The sequence below is a fragment of the Bubalus bubalis genome, chromosome 3, assembly GCF_019923935.1.
Source record: "Bubalus bubalis isolate 160015118507 breed Murrah chromosome 3, NDDB_SH_1, whole genome shotgun sequence".
In the NCBI taxonomy this organism is placed as follows: Eukaryota; Metazoa; Chordata; class Mammalia; order Artiodactyla; family Bovidae; genus Bubalus; species Bubalus bubalis.
In genome coordinates, this window is record NC_059159.1 from 43256097 (window position 1) to 43275040 (window position 18944).

Sequence of the window (18944 nt, forward strand, 5' to 3'; positions counted from 1 at the left end):
TCAAAAGCATCAATTCTTCGGCGCTCAGCCTTCTTCACAGTCCAACTCTCACATCCATACAGGGCCACTGGAAAAACCATAGCCTTGACTAGACTGACCTTTGTTGGCAAAGTAATGTCTCTGCTTTTGAATATGCTATCTAGGTTGGTCATAACTTTTCTTCCAAGGAGTAAGCGTCTTTTAATTTCATGGCTGCAATCACCATCTGCAGTGATTTTGGAGCCCAGAAAAATAAAGTCTGACACTGTTTCCCCTGTTTCCCCATCTATTACAGAACAGAAAAAAATCAGTGAAATCTCTAAGAACAATTTCCTCCAGGTGGTGGCAGGACTTGAGGAGGTCCATAGACCCCTCAAAGTAGGCATGAAATCAGGCATTCTGTGCCAGGTGAACATTTTCTGGATAGAGGGATCTTATTTCTCACTAGAGCCAAAAAGTGTGGGGAACAGGACCAAAACTGTTACCTATGGGAAAGGATGAGGTTGGAGAATGGGATGTGGCCTGCTGAGAAGCAATAAATTAGTAACGGACTCAGGCAATGGCAACCCACTCCAGTACTCTTGCCTGGAAAATCCCATGGATGGAGGAGCCTGGTGCGCTGCAGTCCTTGGGGTCTCGAAGAGTCAGACACAACTGAGCGACTTCACTTTCACTTTTCACTTTCATGCATTGGAGAAGGAAATGGCAACCCACTCCAGTGTCCTTGCCTGGAGAATCCCAGGGACAGCAGAGCCTGGTGGGCTGCCTTCTATGGGGTCGCACAGAGTCGGACACGACTGAAGTGACTTAGCAGCAGCAGGAATCTTATCCACTCCAAAGGGTTAATATTCACTCAACAGACTGTGCTGAGAAGACTGGCCTGGAGAAATCAATGTACCCTAGAGATGAACCCAGAAATGAAAACTTTGTTCTTTTATGATAAAAAAAAAAATTCCCCAGCTCCTACCCCCTCTTCCACTGCCCTAAATACACAAGGGGTGAGTGAACTACCCAGCCGGGGATGTGCCTTATCAAACAGATCACAGATCAATAACCACTGCAGTAGAACAAAGTTGGGGCTGCTCCAGGAGTTGGACTTCTTGTCGGCTTTAGCTCCCAACACCCTGTGAGGCACATATAATTAGTCTCATTTGCCTAAAAAGAGAACTAAGGAGGATAAAGCAGTTTGCCTGAGGTCACATGGCCAGTGGATCGGCAGAGTGGGACTTCTTTCTGCGCTCCAGGCTCCCTGCGCTAGTCCTCTTCAGAGAGGTCCCTGAGCTTGGCAAGGATCCTGTTCGTAGCTGTCCCAGACCCACAGTTCTAGGAACATGACCCTTTGCTGCAATAGCCTCTGGGGTCGGGGCACCGGGGGCTGGGCTGGAGGTGGAGCAAACTGAGCAGTAGAAAAGGCAGCTCCTCTTCTCTGGTTCCCCCGCCTCCACTCCCCATCTCTCTGCTTCCTCCTTTTCTCGGGCATCAAAGCAGAGACCACGGGAACATAGTTCACCAGGCTCGAGGCTGGAGGCCCCGCCATGACATCCCTAAGGCCCCTTCTGATGCTGGCCCTGCTGGCGTGGGTTGTTGTGGCTGACCAAGGTGCGGGAGGGTGTTGTTGGCCACTGGGGTCAAGGTGGGGTGGGAAAGGGTAGCATGGGCTTGGCTGTGCCAGCTGACACGGGCTCCTCACAGAGTCCTGCAAGGGCCGCTGCACCGAGGGCTTCAACGCCACCAGGAAGTGTCAGTGTGACGAGCTCTGTTCTTACTACCAGAGCTGCTGTGATGACTTCATGGCCGAGTGCAAGCCCCAAGGTGCGTGCAGAGCGGCTGGGCGGGCCTGGGGTCCCCGGTGCAACTGGAGAGTCACCACCACCCTCTCTGCCCACAGTGACTCGTGGGGATGTGTTCCATCTGCCAGAAGATGAGTACGGGTTCCATGACTACAGCGAGGCGCAGACCGTCAACAGCAACGTGGAAGCACAGCCCGAGAGCACCACCCTGGCCCCTGTTCTGCAGGCCCAGACCCTAGAGACTCCTGTCCAGGCACCGGTTCTCATCCCTGAGAAAGAGGTCCCACCACCTGGGCGGGGAGACTCAGAGCCTGGGATGGGGACCAGTGACCTAGGGACCTCTGAGTCCCCAGCAGAGGAGGAGACGTGCAGTGGGAAACCCTTTGATGCCTTCACTGACCTCAAGAATGGTTCCCTCTTTGCCTTCCGAGGTGACTCAAGGCGGGCAGGACTTGGGGGTAGGGGTCTGTCCCGGGGCATCCCCCCTTACACGATATCCCTCCCTCCAGGGCTGTACTGCTATGAGCTGGATGAAAAGGCAGTGAGGCCTGGATACCCCAAACTCATCCGAGATGTCTGGGGCATTGAGGGGCCCATTGATGCCGCCTTCACCCGTGTCAACTGTCAGGGAAAGACGTACCTCTTCAAGGTGCCAGGCCCAGGGTGCTGTGGGTCAGGGTTGAGAGTATCTGGGTAGAAGTTGAGAGCAGCTGTGCCCAAGACCAGCATGGGCAAGAAGGCTGGATTTGGGCCTGTGGTCCCTGGCTGGGGCTCTGTGAGCACACAAAAGCCCAAGGCTTCAGCTCCTGAGCAACAAGCCTGGAACTAGAGCTGCCCGCCTTGACTGGGGGATTCTGCGCCTCTGTGCACCGCCAACTTCCTGCCCACCCTCTTCTCCTCCCCAACCCCTTAGGGTAGTCAGTACTGGCGCTTTGAGGACGGTGTCCTGGAGCCTGACTTCCCCCGAAACATCTCGGACGGCTTCGGGGGTATTCCGGACGACGTGGACGCAGCCTTGGCCCTCCCCGCTCACAACTTCAACGGCAGGGAGCGGGTCTACTTCTTCAAGGGTACTCAGAGGTGGGCGGGAGGGTGTGCAGACAGTGGAGCAGTTTTGGGTTTCTTCCACGCTTCACTGGGGAAGGGCCTGTGTTTATCCCCCACCTCCCCTCCACACCCCACCTCCCCTACTCCCAACCCCCAGCAGAGCTCCCAACTTCCACAGCCTTAGGGCTTTCCGTTCTTGCTCATGGCCACCCCTCCCCAGGCAACCGCTACTGGGAATATGTGTTCCAGCAGCAGCCCAGTCAAGAGGAGTGTGAAAGCAGCTCCCAGCCGGCCGCATTTAAACACTTTGCCCTGATGCAGCGGGACAGCTGGGTGGACATCTTCCGACTTCTCTTCTGGGGCGGTTCCTATGGTACGGAGGGATGGTGGAAGCATGAGTCTTGCTTCCCGGTCCAGGGGGCTAGGAGCCCCCAGGTAGAGGGAGGGCTGGGCCAGCCTGAGAGGCTGCAATTGTGCAGCAATCAATCAAAAGCTGTTTGCTCAGGTTGCTCAGGCCAGACTTTGCTTCTGTTGACGTTGGTGGAGGGAGGCTTACCTCCACCCGGACCCCACACTTTGGACTTTGCCTAGCACAGCCAGCAGAAGGAGGGGCTGTGACGGGGGCAACCAGGGAGGGCTATGGTGGAGGGAAGCCAGGGGAAAGGCCGGGATGGGGGCTCTGCCAGTAGCCTGATGGCTGTCCTTGGACAAGGCAGACAGCCCATCCTTGGCCACCGAGGCTCTGCATTCACCCCTTCCTCACCGCAGGTGGTGCTGGACAGCCCCGGCTCATCAGCCGCGACTGGTTTGGTCTGCCGGCACGACTGGATGCGGCCATGGCCGGCCACATCTATGTCTCAGGCTCAGCTCCCAGCTTCCCCCGGGCCAAGATGACTAAATCTGCACGCCGCCATCGCAAACGCTACCGCTCGCTCCGAAGCCGTGGCCGAGGCCGCAGCCGCAGCCAGAACCCCTACTGGCGATCTCGATCCACCTTGCTGTCCTGGCTCTCCAGCGAGGAGCTGGGCCTGGGAGCCAACAACTATGATAGCTACGAGATGGACTGGCTTGTACCTGCCACCTGTGAGCCCATCCAGAGTGTCTACTTCTTCTCAAAAGGTGGGAGCCCCTGCCCACCCTGTAGCCGTTCTGGCTGGGTCATTCCTGCTGTCCCTGGTCTCTGGGGGCTGACCACAGCCCTTGAGTGGTGACAAGGCAGGCCGGAGTCCTCGGGTGCCTGATGGATGTTCACTCACCCTTCCAGGAGACACCCAGGTCTTCTTAGGGCAGGATGGGTAGGCTGTGTCTCACGCCCCATCTCCCGACCTCTCTTGCAGACAAGTACTACCGAGTGAACCTTCGCACACGGCGGGTGGACACTGTGATCCCTCCCTACCCACGCTCCATCGCCCAGTACTGGCTGGGCTGCCCAGTCCCTGGCCACGCGTAGCACCTGAGTCCAAACAGCTGGCCACTGCTGCTCCCTGCTCCAGCATCCTCCTTCCAGCTCAATAAAGATCCCTTGACCCTGAGTTTAAGACTACTGTCCTGAGACTTCCCTGGCAGTCCAGTGGTTAAGAAACTGGGGCCGGGATCAGTTCCTGGTTGGGGATGTAAAATCCCATGTGCCAAGCAGTGTGGCCAAAAGAAAAAAAAGGACTCCTGGCCTGACCAAGGTGGAGAGGCAGGAGGCAGGGGTATGCCTGGGTAAAGGAGGGGAAGTCGGGCAGTCAGGATGGCTTGGGGGAGGGGACAGAGAAGATCCTCATTGTTTCCAGCCTGTGTTGGGCTCAGGCCCTCTCAGTGAGCCAGAAAACCTGTTGGGAGAGCCTCATGAGTACAAGCCTTCCTCCTGCACCAAGCAGTCCCCAACAACCCACCAGCAGCTAAGCAGGGACTTGAACCCCTCTTAAGGATGACAGGAGTCACCAAGCCACCCTATCCAGCCTGGGGCTTGTTTTGCCTCTTGTTACTGACCCAGATCTTAGAAGGGGCAGGGGGTCAGGAGGTAGTGGACTGCGGCTTAGCTTTTCTGCCCATCCTGGACCTGAAATGCTGTTAGCTCAGACACTCAAGAGCCCCTGGGAAGGTGATCACTGTGCTCCCCCAAACCTGTCCCTATGATGATGCGGTTTTGAAATCTCTGTCTTGGGTCTGGGGTGCAGGGCACTGAGGCAGGAGACACAGGGAAGAGCAGGGACCAAAAGGAAATTCAAATGCACCCATCTCTTTTGGAAAAGTGGCCCAGAAGACTTCAAAGGACGAGAACACTGTAATAACATCTTTCTTAAACTACCCCCCCGCCAAATGTACCTGAAGTCCATTTGGGCTCTTAGGGGGCCAGGAGAGCAGGCCAAGCTCTAAAGCAGATCCGAGGGTGATCTGGTAGTGACATCTGCTCCCCATCCTGCTGAGGGGAGGGTGGCTCCGGCTCATCTGCTGTCCCCATCGTCCTCCATATCCTGTCTAGCTTTCTCAGCCCCATCTCAGTCGTGGGATAGACCTCCACCCAGTCTCGCAGATGAAGCCCTGGGAGCACCCATGCCTTTCTGGATGGAACCATGGGAGGATTTTCATAAAGTACAGGATTTCAGACATAGACTGCCAGAGTTTGAAGTGTGAGGATGGGGGGATGAGGCCAGCTTCTTTGGTGAAGCCCCAGAGGAGCTGGGTTGCCCCACCCATATTCCCATGAGGCCCCTTTTCCTCCGGGATTCCCCACCTCCTGGAGGCGGGGCCAGGCTTCTGAGCAGGATAAAACCCCACACTCGGAGGGGACTGGTGTGGGCACAGCCTTGGCATGGCTGTCTGGCTCCTCACTCTGCCAGCTCCATGACCAGCCCGGTGGATGCATCTCTGGCAGGTGATCTGGTGGGAAAGGGTGGGCAGGGGAGGATATGGGGAAGGTGATGGGGCAGTCTGAAGAGGGGTGGGGAGTAGGGGCTTCAGGGTCTACTGGGGGCTTTGAGAATGGGGTGGAGGCTCTTACAGGGAGTCCTGGCTTGACCCCCCCACCGTGGCCTGCAGGCCATGCCAGTGGGTTGGGTCCCCACCGGAGAAAGAGGACCACCTTCAGCAGAGGGCAGCTGCTGGAGCTGGAGCGAGTGTTTGCAGCACGGCCCTACCCGGACATCTGCACCCGTGAGCACCTGGCCCGGGTCACCTCTCTTCCTGAGGCCAAGATACAGGTTAGCTGTGATCACCCCCCTCAGGATGGGGGTGCACTTGCACAGTGAGTTTCTAAGCTTGACCCACAGTCCGTTCTCTCCGGGTATCCTGCCTCCAGATTCTGCTTTCCCTGTACCTGGGGGGAGGGGATGCTGGAACCAGAAGAGGCTCCTTCTTTCCTTACCAGGTGTGGTTCCAGAACCGCAGAGCCAAGGGAATCAAGAATAGAAAGCCAGGAGGCCTAAGCCCCAGGCCTGAGCCTCCCCAGAGATCCTGTTCTCTTCCGGACACCATCCAGCGGTCCCCGGAGCCCTGGACCCTTGGCCAGCCTCCACCCTCCAACAGTACAGCTCAGTGTGCCTCTGTGTGTCGACATGCTTCCTGCCCAGCTCCTGGCTTGGGTCCAGGCCAGGGGTGGGTGGGGACTAAAGCTGCAGGCCCCTGGGCACCAGCTGGGTCTTCCGGGCCCCACCTCTCTTCTGAGCAAGCTGCTCCCCAGACCTCACTGGGCATTCTGTCTGACCTCATCTATGCCTCAGCCATAGTCACCAACCTGGACCATTCCTAACCTAGGTCTAGGACTTGCAAGACCCCTACTCTGGTTCCCGTAGCCCACTCTGCCCCTTAGGACTGAACACACCGGAAGTGGATCTCCTGACCCCTCCTTTTACACAAGGGAGTTTTCTTACAGGATGAAAGTATTAGCTCAGGGATCCCTCCCTTCCACTGTCCTCCAGACCAGCCTAGATATGGATTCTATGGTGTGAGGGCAGCCTTGCTCCTGCTACCTAGCACCCTCCCCACCCATGATCTTGGCACAGAGGGATGAGATAGAAATCCATGTTTTCCACTTCTGCCAGTTTCCCAATTCTTCTCATCCCAGCTGACAATACCTCCTCCCTCCAAAGGACAATGGGCCATCACCCTGTACCCAAGGGCCCTTTAGGCCATTACCTGACTGTTAAGAAGGCTGGGAGAGGGCTGATCCTAATTTTAGACTGCAGGGACCAGTCATTTTATAGTTCAGGGCCCCCCTCTCCTGTCCTCCTGCCACCTGGACAAATTAATCAGAGCCATGGATCTGAAGAGGGAGTGATATTAAAGTCATAAAGTAGAAATAGGAACCCAGGGCTTATGTTGATTTAATTTTCACAAATATGAGATTGGCTGCTGTCTGACCTGGGGCTGCAGACAACCTGACAGACTCAGGATGTGGGGGGAGGAGCGTGCACGTTGGCAGCGTTGGGTTTTGGTATCACTGTCATCTGTAATACCAACTAATCTTCAAATAAAACCCCAACTCTGTACCTTAATCTGGATTGTTCTGTGCTGCAAATGAATTGGGATGGGGGCCGTTTGCTTTTGAAATTTATCTCCATCACCTAATCCCTAAATAGGGCCAGGTTCCACACAGATTCGGGGTGGGAGGTATTACCCAGGCTTCTGCCAGGATTAGTTAGAGGGAGGAGGGTTAATCGAAGGGCTTAAGGCTCTGGCTGACAGACCCTAGAGAGAAGGGAGCCTCAGCTGCACCCCTTGCTCCTGCGCCCACTTGTTCCAGGACACTCCAGCTCCCTGCGCTTCTGGAGCTACTCAGCTTCTGGAGCTTGGAGTTTGCAATCAGTCTGTGCTAAATTCAAATCGTAGCTGCCAGGTAGTCTTGAAACTCTCCGGAAGTCTAGGAGCCTGAAAAAATGGGGATGGTAATACTCATTTCCTGTTTTGGGAACGAGAAGCAATAACGTAGGTGAAGGGCTTCATGTGGTGCGTGACACACGGTATTAATAAAAGCTCTCAATGGACGCTAGTTCCCCCTCCTTCTCCATATGGGCTTCCCAGGTGGCGCTAGTGGTGAAGAATCCACCTGCCAATGGAGGAGATGTAAGAGACCTAGGTTTGATCCCCTGGAGGAGGGCAGAGCAACCCACTTCAGTATTCTTGCTTGGAGAATCCCATGGACAGAGGACTCTGGTGGGCTGCAGTCTACAGGGTCGCAAAGAGTTGGACACGACTGAAGGGACTTAGCATGCTCCATACGGTGGGATATGAGAAACTGGAAAGGTTTCGCTTCTTGTTTCTCTGGGCTTCTGGCAAGGACTCCCCTTGCTCTCCAGGAAGCCCTGGACCCAGACTGCACTGGAGAAAGTGTGGTATGGTGAGACAGAGGAACTGGCTGAGAGCAGAGTTCCCAGTGTGGGGTGAGAAGCAGAGGAAAGGCCACCTGATTCCTATTTCTGATTCTGCCCTTACAGATGGAGGTCACCTGAACCGTGGCCCTTCCCTCAGCAGGCACTTAAGGCTTTGGCTGCTCTCGCTCTAGAAGCCAGGAAATTGGCCCATACGTGTGTGTGTGCACGCGCATGCTCAGTCATTGACTCTTTGCGACCCCAAGGGGTACAGCCCTCCAGGCTCCTCTGCCCATGCGATTCTCCAGGCAAGAATATTGGAGTGGGTTACTATATCCTCTCCAGGGGATCTTCCTGACCCAGGAATCGAGCCCACATCTATTGCCTTGGCAGGCAAATTCTTTACCATTGAGCTATCTGAGAAGCCTGACTGGCCCATAAAGGAGCTCCTGGTGGCTTAGGGGTAAGGAATCTGCCTGCAATGCAGGAGACTCAGGGTTGATCTCTGGGTTGGGAAGATCCCCTGAAGAAGAGAATGGCAACCCACTCCAGTATTCTCGCCTGGATAATCCCCATGGACAGAGAAGCCTGGCAGGCTACAGTCCATGGGGTCACAAACACATGACTGAGTGACTAACACAAACACAAATTACTCAATGCCACGGCAGTCTCTTGGCTTGTGAGTAGGGGCTGGGATCAAGTGAGGACGCCTTCCCAAGGAGGAGGAGTATGTGGGGAATGACTCCAATTGCATCCTGAGAAATTGCCCTGGGTCAGAAGCTGTTTAAGAAGTCCAGCTCCAGGGAATTCTCTGGCAGTCCAGTGGCTAGGATTTGGTGGTTTCACTGCCTTGGGCCCAGGTTGGATCCCTGGTTGGGGAACTAAGATCCTGAAAGCTAAACAGCCAAGAAAAGAGAAAAAGAAAAAGGTCTGCTCTGTATCTAAAATTTGGAAGTCTCCCAACCTGAATCCAGTTACGTGGAGACTGTGAAAGCTTGACGATATGTGGGGACTCTGGCCATGCAGTTTAGCACAGGTAAGTACAGCTGTGGGGACTTTCCTGGTGGTCCAGTGGCTAAGACTCCACATTCCCAAAGCAGGGGACCCGGATTCCATTCCTGGTGAGGGAACTAGATTCTGCATGTGTCAACTAAGACCTGATGCAGCGAAAAAAAAAAGACAGATGTGACTCTCCAAAAAAGTTTCAGTGTTCAGTATAGCTAATTTTTTTAATATTCCAGGGTTGTATAGCAACTTATTTTGCACAATATTTTGTATACTACTTTAAAAATGTATCTATTGCTATAATCTACTTAATCACCCTATTTCTGATATTTAAGCTGTATCCAATATAGGATTTTATTATTAGACATAATTGAGATGAACATTGGCATGTATTTCAAAGATCTCTGACATATGAATCAATCACTTTTTTTGTAGGTAGTTTTTATTTTTATGTCTATTTATTTTTGGTAGGAATCTTACTGAATAGTTAAATTTTCAGTTCAGTCAGTCACTCAGTCGTGTCCGGCTCTTTGCGACCCCACGGACTGCAGCACACCAGGCTTCCCTGTCCTTCACCAACTCCCAGAGCTTACTCAAACTCATGTCCATCGGGTTGGTGATGCCATCCAACCATCTCATCCTCTGTTGTCCCCTTCTGTTCCTGCCTTCAGTCTTTTCCAGCATCAGGGTCTTTTCCAAGGAGTCAGTTCTTTGCATCAGGTGGCCAAAGTATTGGAGTTTCAGCTTCAACATCAGTCCTACCATGAACACCCAGTACTGATATCCTTTAGGATGGACTGGTTGGATCTCCTTGCAGTCCAAGGGACTCTCAAGAGTCTTCTCCAACATCACAGTTCAAAAGCATCAATTCTTTGGCACTCAGCTTTCCTTATACTTCAACTCTCACATCCATACACGACTACTGGAAAAACCATAGCTTTGACTAGACGGACCATTGTCAGTAAAGTAGTGTCTCCGCTTTTTAGTATGTTGTCTGCTGCTGCTGCTGCTGCTGCTAAGTCACGTCAGTGGTGTCCAACTCTGTGCGACCCCATAGATGGCAGCCCACCAGGCTCCCCTGTCCCTGGGATTCTCCAGGCAAGAACACTGGAGTGGGTTGCCATTTCCTTCTCCAATGCATGAAAGTGAAAAGTGAGAGTGAAGTCGCTCAATCGTGTCCGACTCCTAGAGACCCCATGGACTGCAGCCCACCAGGCTCCTCCGTCCATGGGATTTTTCAGGCAAGAGTATTGGAGTTGCGTGCCATTGCCTTCTCCCAATATGTTGTCTAGGTTGGTCATAGCTTTTCTTCCAAGGAGCAGGTGTCTTTTAATTTCATGGCTGCAGTCACCATCTGCAGTGATTTTGGAGCCCAAGAAAATAAAGTCTCTCACTGTTTCCATTGTTTCCCCATCTATTTGCCATGAAGTGATGGGACCGGATGCCATGATATTCGTTTTCTGAATGTTGAGTTTTAAGCCAACCTTTTCACTCTCCTCTTTCCCTTTCATTAAGAGGCTCTTCAGTTCTTCTTCACTTTCTGCCATAAGGGTGGTGTCATCTGCATATCTGAAGTTACTGATATTTCTCCCAGAATCTTGATTCCAGCTTGTGTTTCATCCAGCCCGGCATTTTGCATGATGTATTCTGCATATAAGTTAAATAAGCAGGGTGACAATATACACTTTGACATATGTACTCCTTTCCTGATTTGGAACCAGTCTGTTCCATGTCCGGTTCTAACTGTTGCTTCTTGACCTGCACACAGATTTCTCAGGAGGCAGGTAAGGTGGTCTGGTATTCCCATCTATTAAGAATTTTCCAGTTTGTTGTGATCCACAAAAAGGCTTTGGCGTAGTCAATAAAGCAAAAGTAGATGTTTTCCTGGAACTCGCTTGCTTTTTCGATAATCCAATGGATGTTGGCAATTTGATCTCTGGTTCCTCTGCCTTTTCTAAACCCAGCTTGAACATCTGGAAGTTCACGGCTCACATATTGCTAAAGCCTGGCTTGGAGAATTTTGAGCATTACTTTGCTAGCGTGTGAGATGAGTGCAATTGTGCACTAGTTTGAACATTCTTTGGCATTGCCTTTCTTTGGGACTGGAATGAAAACTGACCTTTTCCAGTCCTGTGGCCACTGCTGAGTTTTCCAAATTTGCTGGCATATTGAGTGCAGTACTTTCACAGCATTATCTTTTAGGATTTGAAATAGCTCAACTGGAATTCCATCACCTCCACTAGCTTTGTTCATAGTGATGCTTCCTAAGGCCCACTTAACATTCCAGGATGTCTGGTTCTAGGTGAGTGATCACACCATCGTGATTATCTGGGTCATGAAGATCTTTTTTGTACAGTTCTTCTGTGTATTCTTGCCACCTCTTCTTAATATCTTCTGCTTCTGTTAGGTCCATACCATTTCTGCCCTTTATTGTGCCCATCTTTGCATGAAATGTTCCCTTGGTATCTCTAATTTTCTTGAAGAGATCTCTAATCTTTCCCATTCTATTGTTTTCCTCTATTTCTTTGCACTGATCACTGAGGAAGGCTTTATCTCACCTTGGTATTCTTTGGAACTCTGCATTCAAATGGGTATTATCTTTCCTTTTCTCCTTTGCCTTTACCTTTTAAAAAATTACTTTATACTGGAATATAAAGTCCATGGGGTCACAAAGAGTCAGACATGACCGAGAGACTATAACACTTCACACTTCATAGTTGATTTGCAATGTTGCTAGTTTTATGTGCACAAAAAAGTGCTTCAGTTATACCTACACACTTTTTCAGATTCTTTTCCCATTTAGGTTATGACAAAATATTGATTCTCCTGTGCTATACAATAGGTCCTAGTTGACTATCTATTTTATTTATCAGTTCCGTTCAGTCGCTCAGTCGTGTCTGACTCTTTGCGACCCCATGGACTACAGCACACCAGGCTTCTCTGTCCATCACCAACTCCCAGAGCTTACTCAAACTCATGTCCATCGAGTCGGTGATGCCATCAAACCAACTCATCCTCTGTCGTTCCCTTCTCTTCCTGCCTTCAATCTTTCCCAGCATCAGGGTCTTTTCCAATGAGTCAGTTCTTTGCATCAGATGGCCAAAGTATTGGAGCTTCAGCTTCAGCATCAGTCCTTCAAATGAATATTCAGGACTGATTTCCTTTAGTATGTATATATTAATCTCAACCTAATTTATCCCTCCCCACCACCACCTTTCCCCTTTGATAACCGTAAGTTTATTATCTAAGCCTGTGAATCTGTTTTGTCATTAAGTTCACTTGTATGATTTTTTTAGATTCCACAGATAAGTGATTATTGTATGACATTTGTCTTCCTCTGAATTCACTTAGCATGATAATCTCTAGGTCCATCCATGTTGCTGCAAATGGCATTATTTCACTCTTTTTTATGGCTGAGACAAGTTGCTTTCTAAAAGGGTTGTTGGTATGCTTAAGATACATATTTTTTTAAATACCTCTTTTTTTGCTGATCCCTGATGCAGATCATCAGAACTGCCCAGACATCTTTAGGTCAGTGTATGAAATATGTTTTCTTTAATGAGAGTGCAAATGGAGGGTAGTTCTATATGACTGACTAATGCCAAAAGCAAAGTGATGATCAGCCTAACCCCCAAAAGTTTGTCTGAAGGCACATGTGTTGTCAGGCTCCCTAATACCAAAGCTTAATAGAGACCCTACACAAATATAGGCAGTATTCTCCACTGTTCCCTCAAGCATTTTAAGTATGAAGGAAAAGAAGCGAGAAAAAACAGAAAATTAGGAACTGCATCAGACACAATGAAAACTTCAAGACTCATGAAGGTCAGGGAGAGAAGCAGCAGCTAACAGTTATTAAGTACATGGTGAGAATAAGTTCCCACTCATGTTAGTACTTCAAACGTACTTTCACTTGACCAATTTTCTAATTTTAAGAAGAGACTGAATAGCGTTATGTGGAAAGAGGTATGACATGAGAGCCAAGAGCCAGGGGTTGGAGCTTTGGCTATAACTAAGCTCTGTAGCCTTAGGACAAGTCAGATGATCCTCTGGAATATTAGTGTCTTTGTGAACTACTTGGATGGGAAAATTAACTTCTCTAAGTTTCTGTAGCATTTTAAAATTCTCTGGTTCTCTGATTTATATGTATCAGGATAAAATCTGTAGATTTTTCCTCATTTTTCTTACTGTTCTCTGCCCATATACCCCAGAGATATTGTCAAAGGAGGAGAATGGAGTATAGACCAAAACAAATAGTTCAAATAGATTTTTTAGGCACGTAGCACAGATATTAGTCTGAAGGCTAAAGCTCTTTCCACTTGCAAGACTCAGCCACTTGAAAAGAGATGATATCTATTTGAATTCTAAAAATCTGACTTGGCTTTGCTCATCAGGAGCAAAGAGTGATTCAGTGTAGCTTTTTAACTCAAACAGTCAGGGTTGCTAAAAACACTGTAAAATGCCACCTGTATTTTTTCTCAAGTTGATATTTCTTCCAGTCAACAACAGAAATCCTGATTTCTCAACAAAATGATCTGTGGTATAACAGAAGGGCCTACACCCTCCTTCTCACTCAAGCAGAATATTGTCTTTAGAGGCTGACTTGCTGTAATTCAAGAAACCGGCAATACTGTAGAGGAAACGTCTATTGAGTCGGTGAGTGTATAATTTCTAAGAACAGAAGAGTGTCCTGGGAAAAAAAAAGACCTTAGGAGCTCATACACTGAACAAACAGAAAGAAATAGTCTACCATTAGGAGCAGACCTGAATTAAGTCTCACCAACTATGGAAACTTTTGGACTTCTCTGTTGTCATAAGATTTGAAATAAGAACACCCTGGAGGGAATTCCCTGGCGGTTCAGTGGTTAGGATGCTACACTTCCACTGTAGGGAGCTCGGGTTCAATCCCTGGTCAGGGAACTAAGATCTCGCATGCTGCGTGGCATGGCCAAAGCTATAAAAACAAACAAACAAACAAAAGAATATGCTGGATTTGATAAATATTTATTGGATAAATAATAATGCTACTGTAATTTCTAAAAGTCTTATACAGATTCCATCAACACACCACTAATCTAAGTTCTTAAAAGTGTAACATTACAGAGACTTCAAGATAACTTAGGAGTCTTTGGCTCCATTTAACAGAAAAAGGACTGCTGAGGATCATTTGACCTCTCTCAGCCTCAGTTTTGTCTTCTGGAAAAGGGACCTAAAACCGCTTCCTTTTCTAACCTCCGGAATGGTTCTGAAGACCAAAAGCAATCATCTAAAACAATTTTACATACTATTTTTTGCACTTACCCAAATATGTTTAAGAATCCGCATAAAATAACCTGTAATAGGCTTATGTATAACAATATGTACACATACCATATATTTTTGTTATGTGTATACTCATATAAATTACACATACAGTTCAATCTAGAAACAGTCACCAGTCTACAAAGAATCTCTCCCTTCATTAGCTGAGACAATTCACAGTAGGCATACTCTCCTTACAAATACAAACAAGTACAAGGGATTTTGCCATTAAAAGCAGACATACTGCTTTGCTATCTGAACTGTTTTCATTTTTGGAAGCAGAGCAAAGGGTGACCAGAAGGTGGGAAGTTGAAGGAGGGCTGAAGAGTACTGAAGACAGGCAGAAACATAGGAAATCTGAACAAGGCCAGCAGAAGGAAGAAGATGAAGGCAGAAACTAAGATTCCAAAAAGTTGCCTTGTGTACAACTGCACCATCCTGTACCAACTGGCTTTCTCTTATTTCATGTCCTCTGATCAGTTCCTCTTCCAGCACAAACTGAAGAAAGCGAATCCCTCTGCTTTACTGGAGTCTTCTGATATAAATCACAGGTCTGCATCAAGATATGTGGAGCAAGGACGACCACTGACTTGTGCACCTGGGCAAGTTCAAGGCAGTATGGTCTATTTCTGGAAAGGCCTGGATTCTCTTTGATTCCAGTGGGGGAAAAACCCAGCCCCAGCAATGCCCAGAATGGACAGTAGAAGGCAGATGGGCACTGGCTTCAGGAAAATGTACGGACAGACCAGTTCTTTCCTGTTGTTGTCTGAGTCTCCTCTATGGCCCCCTCTGTTAACCGACAGGATGAGACTGTCCCACAGGAAGAGCACGTGGCCTTGGCTTGGCTGAGTACAAATCACTGACTGAGAATCAGCAATTGGCAGCTGAGACCCTGGAGTCTCCGGACTTCGATGAGGAAGCACAGTTACAGTTCTCCCAATTCGCCTTCCATCGCCCGCACCATGACGTATAGCTCGGCCAGACCCACCACAGAGGCCACGATCAAGGCAGCCAGTACTCGCTGGGAAGGGAGAGAATCAGGCTTATGGGATGCAGACCAGCTTCCAGCTCTGGAGCCTCTAGCACCTAACAAGTATGGAGAGGACCTCAACCCAGCCCATAAGTTGGGGGGAAGGGAAGAAAACTGGATCCTGATTCTCTTGAGGTTATCATCTACCTCCATGACTGTTGGACAGATCAAATGCTCCCTTTGTTTATCACATAAATACATAACCTGTTCAAGGCATTTTTGCATACCTCCTCCCTATCCCACCAACACTCCCAACTGGGGCACCCTGCCCTGCCCAGAACCTACTCACCGAGGTCATTTCTGTGAAGATATACTGGCTTCCAAGGTAAGTGCAGACGAAGGCAGCCGCCACCGTGACAATGAAGTTGAAGATGGTGATGACCAGAGCCTTCACTGACCTCACTTTGGGGAGGAGCCCGGGCAAGAAACTTTTAGGTCAGCATCCTCCATGAGGCCCTTTTATCTCACAGTTGCCTCCCCCATCAGCCAGGCTTCCCTCAAACAGCAAGCCTGAACAGCTCAGGCTTAAATCCTGAGCAATGGAGTGGGAAGGAGGACCACGGCTGACCCATCCCAGTGAGAGGCTTTCGCAGCCTGATTTCCTAGTACCTCACCTTGCTTTCCCAGGTCACTGAGAGTTCCGCCATGCCTTGGATCCTTGGAAAAAGAAAAAGCAAAGGATTCCAGAGCCCGGAGAGTATTCATTTGTCAGTCTGGGCTCAGCCCTCTTTATACCCAACACACTAGTTCTGTCTTCTCCCTGGATTTTGTCTAGGACCAGGTGGAGTCTACTCTGGATCAAGCATTTCAGAGAAGAGACGTATATTTCCAGTACCCGTGTATCCCTCTCCTCCTCTGGGCCAGGTGCATGCCAGAGAAAAGTAGGGTGCTCTGTCAAAAGAATGGCTCCAGGCTCATCTCCACCTCTACAACCTTTAAAAATCAGTCACCATCTGAGCCGACAGTCTCAGTAAATAGGATGGGAACTGTATTTGGCTTGTATGCAACACAGAGCTCCTACAGTCCCTTAATATTAACAGTATACAAACCAGGTTTCCACACTGTTTCTTTCATCTGTGTGTCTTCCCACTGCAGGGCACTGCTTTCAGGGGCTACAGGGTCCACATATTGAAGAGTGGGCTCTTACCTGACAGGTGACATTGCGGGTGATCCGCTTATATTCCTCATTGGCCAGCTGTATCTTAATCTTTTCCAGACGAGCAACTAGCTCTGGGTTCTGAGGCAGAAAAATCAAACAAGAAGAATGGTATTTCCAGCTTGCTAGAAAACACGTCACAATCACTGGTTTCAGGGGGCAAAGTACTGCTAAGAAGACCCAGGCACCAGTCCTGCCTCCAGTGCTTTGGAAACTTTTTTTGGGGGGGTATTAGTTTTTCAAGCTGTCAGACTGGGAGGACAATATCTGGTTTCCTCCACCCCGGTTCTCAAGGATTCAAAGAACAAATTTTGAGCGCAAAGATTCATAAATTTGGAAGTAAAATGAATAAACCCAACTGAGTCAACATCCATTCTCACAAATATATCCCTTACGTACCCGAGGAGGCTTCACAACCTCTGGAAGATAGATTTCACTGCCTTCTAGGAGCTCATGAAGGTACAGTTTGGAACCTGAGGAAAAATGCATAGAGGTGAGGTTGAAGGATCAGAGAAGGATCTAGCCCGCCAATTCTTAAACCTGCACCCTCTGCATTGAAAGCACGGCATCTTAACCACCAGACTGCCAAAGAAGTCCCCAGCTCGCCAATTCTTTCTACCAAAATAAAACATGGCTACTCTTATATCAGTTCATCTCCAGGATCATTTTCAACTGGAAAGAAACTAAGATAATCCCATATACATAAGTATATCCTAGTGCTACATGGTGACTTTAATTGTTGGCTCTTAATTACCCAACCAATGTCACAGCTCATAGGTCATTTATATTTGCCTTTAAGTTGGGTCATTTCTGTGGCCACAAAAGAACTTGCCCTAAATAGGTTTAAGGCCTAGTGATGGTGAATACTTAGAGGACACTGCGCTAGATGACCTCTAAGGTCCTTTTTAGTTCTAATAATTGAATAATCTACCCCTTGCATTTCTGGGCAGGCTGTTAATTCTGGCAAAAGACCTTACATGCCAGTTTGTCATACTGGACCCCTTTACATATAAGGGAACAGAGGCTCAAGGAAGAGAAATGACTCCTCCATGAAGAGTCAGTAGCAGAGTTAGGACTACAATTCAGATGGCACTCCCAGTCCAGATATTTCAACAGAACTTCCCATCATTCTATATCCAAAAACAAAAAATCAACTCTATCAGATGTGACCACTCTTGTTTTTAAGATGGAAAGAAATCTAGATTCACACACAGGGCAAGCTCACTATGTTACTTTTTTTTTTAATGTGGCTTAAAAGGAAGAAACTGAACCTGTGCTGTGCTTTTGAGTTAGAATTTGTACTTCCTCAAGGGTCACGTGGGTAAAGATGAGACTCAAGAGAACAGAAACTGCACAAGTAAATTTTGTCATCCACGAAAAATTCCCATGGAAATTATGAAGAGAGTGGGCTGGTTCCTCAGGGTTTATGAGGTTACTCTTGGGTTGGCCAGATTATCATTCCATGGGTGAGAGTGATGGATTCGAAACCCAGTCCCCCTAAAACTGAATTTCCTTACTGACCTTACAATTAATCTCTCTATCCAAAACTTTATTCCTTTTCCTGTCCCCTCTAACTTCTATGCTGTGTTAAGAGAATACTAATGAAGCAGAGTCAGATGACTCAAACTGCTATTGTTGATAACATCTTTAATGTAGTGTTATAAATACCATCATTAACCTGAAAACTCTGGTTGCTTCTCCAGGGCAAAGTGAGCTAACAGACACCGGAGCCAAGGACCACTTGACCTGAGAATCGTAAATCAGAGACATTTTGACTCCTGAAACCACAGTTAGGAAAAGTCACACGACTATTATTCCTAGCCTCTTTGTTCTTCTCCTTTAAACGAAAGTTCCTTAACTCAAATTCCAAGCTAGAGTGGATTTGAGCCTTGTTTCCCGTTCCCTTGCTTGGCACCCTGCATTAAATACTGTACTTTCCTTCACCACAACCTTGCCTCAGTATATTGGCTTTGCTGGCAGTCATGAAAGAAGCCGCGAGTTTGGTTCAGCAACAGATACACCCCCTCAGGAAAAAACACCTCAGGAGGGCCTAAACTCTGGGAAAAAAAGAGGGGACTCTGAACCGGAGACTGGGGCTCACCCCTTTCTCTCAAGTACTGATGCAGATCCCGGATCAGGCGGAAAGAAACCAGGCGAGCCGGGCGATTGCCGCCCTTGTGCTTCTTTCCTAGCGCGGCCTCAAGCTCTGCCCGCAGCTTCCCGGGCAGTTGCTCTGGCTCCAGCTCCCCACCAGGACCCAGAGCGCGTACAAATCGCTCGCCAGCTAACAAGCTAGACGCCATTACTAGCCGACTTTACGGTCAGGTGACCCAGAACCGAGACTT

The 18944-nt window shown here is 49.0% G+C and overlaps 3 protein-coding genes and 1 long non-coding RNA gene across 4 annotated transcripts; 3 read left to right on the top strand and 1 right to left on the bottom strand.

The window, feature by feature from the left end:
- Window positions 1–1402: 1402 nt before the first annotated feature.
- Window positions 1403–4348, top strand: VTN (vitronectin). Its single transcript, XM_006042202.4, has 8 exons — window positions 1403–1578; window positions 1672–1791; window positions 1868–2200; window positions 2279–2418; window positions 2683–2839; window positions 3037–3189; window positions 3585–3935; window positions 4154–4348. Exons 1-8 carry the CDS (start codon window positions 1515–1517, stop codon window positions 4264–4266), a joined length of 1431 nt encoding a protein of 476 aa, XP_006042264.3. The 5' UTR covers window positions 1403–1514; the 3' UTR covers window positions 4267–4348.
- An 815-nt stretch (window positions 4349–5163) lies between these two features.
- Window positions 5164–6552, top strand: SEBOX (SEBOX homeobox). Its single transcript, XM_006042203.4, has 3 exons — window positions 5164–5679; window positions 5844–6004; window positions 6172–6552. The coding sequence occupies exons 1-3, from the start codon at window positions 5508–5510 to the stop codon at window positions 6550–6552; spliced, it is 714 nt and encodes a 237-aa protein (XP_006042265.4). The 5' UTR covers window positions 5164–5507.
- Window positions 6553–8882: 2330 nt separating this feature from the next.
- On the top strand, window positions 8883–18725 carry LOC112583770. The gene is made up of 3 exons (XR_003107991.3): window positions 8883–9146; window positions 13612–13768; window positions 18303–18725. It is a non-coding gene; the product is annotated as an uncharacterized LOC112583770 (long non-coding RNA).
- Window positions 14101–18942, bottom strand: TMEM199 (transmembrane protein 199). Its single transcript, XM_006042204.4, has 6 exons — window positions 18701–18942; window positions 16999–17072; window positions 16591–16680; window positions 16058–16100; window positions 15733–15845; window positions 14101–15434 (listed from the first exon to the last, which is right to left on the bottom strand). The coding sequence occupies exons 1-6, from the start codon at window positions 18900–18902 to the stop codon at window positions 15339–15341; spliced, it is 618 nt and encodes a 205-aa protein (XP_006042266.3). The 5' UTR covers window positions 18903–18942; the 3' UTR covers window positions 14101–15338.
- Window positions 18943–18944: the final 2 nt, after the last annotated feature.

Bases quoted from the DNA above. Each gene is read 5' to 3' on its own strand.
- VTN (XM_006042202.4), top strand. From the start codon at position 1,515: ATGACATCCCTAAGGCCCCTTCTGATGCTGGCCCTGCTGGCGTGGGTT. The intron at 1,579-1,671 runs GTGCGGGAGGGT...GGCTCCTCACAG, and splicing joins GGTTGTTGTGGCTGACCAAG to AGTCCTGCAAGGGCCGCTGC. The intron at 2,840-3,036 runs GTACTCAGAGGT...ACCCCTCCCCAG, and splicing joins GCGGGTCTACTTCTTCAAGG to GCAACCGCTACTGGGAATAT.
- TMEM199 (XM_006042204.4), bottom strand. From the start codon at position 18,902: ATGGCGTCTAGCTTGTTAGCTGGCGAGCGATTTGTACGCGCTCTGGGT. The intron at 17,073-18,700 runs GTGAGCCCCAGT...ATTTTTCCTCAG, and splicing joins TCAGTACTTGAGAGAAAGGG to GTTCCAAACTGTACCTTCAT. The intron at 16,101-16,590 runs GTAAGAGCCCAC...TCTTTTTCCAAG, and splicing joins CCCGCAATGTCACCTGTCAG to GATCCAAGGCATGGCGGAAC.
- SEBOX (XM_006042203.4), top strand. From the start codon at position 5,508: ATGAGGCCCCTTTTCCTCCGGGATTCCCCACCTCCTGGAGGCGGGGCC. The intron at 5,680-5,843 runs GTGATCTGGTGG...CGTGGCCTGCAG, and splicing joins GGTGGATGCATCTCTGGCAG to GCCATGCCAGTGGGTTGGGT. The intron at 6,005-6,171 runs GTTAGCTGTGAT...TTTCCTTACCAG, and splicing joins TTCCTGAGGCCAAGATACAG to GTGTGGTTCCAGAACCGCAG.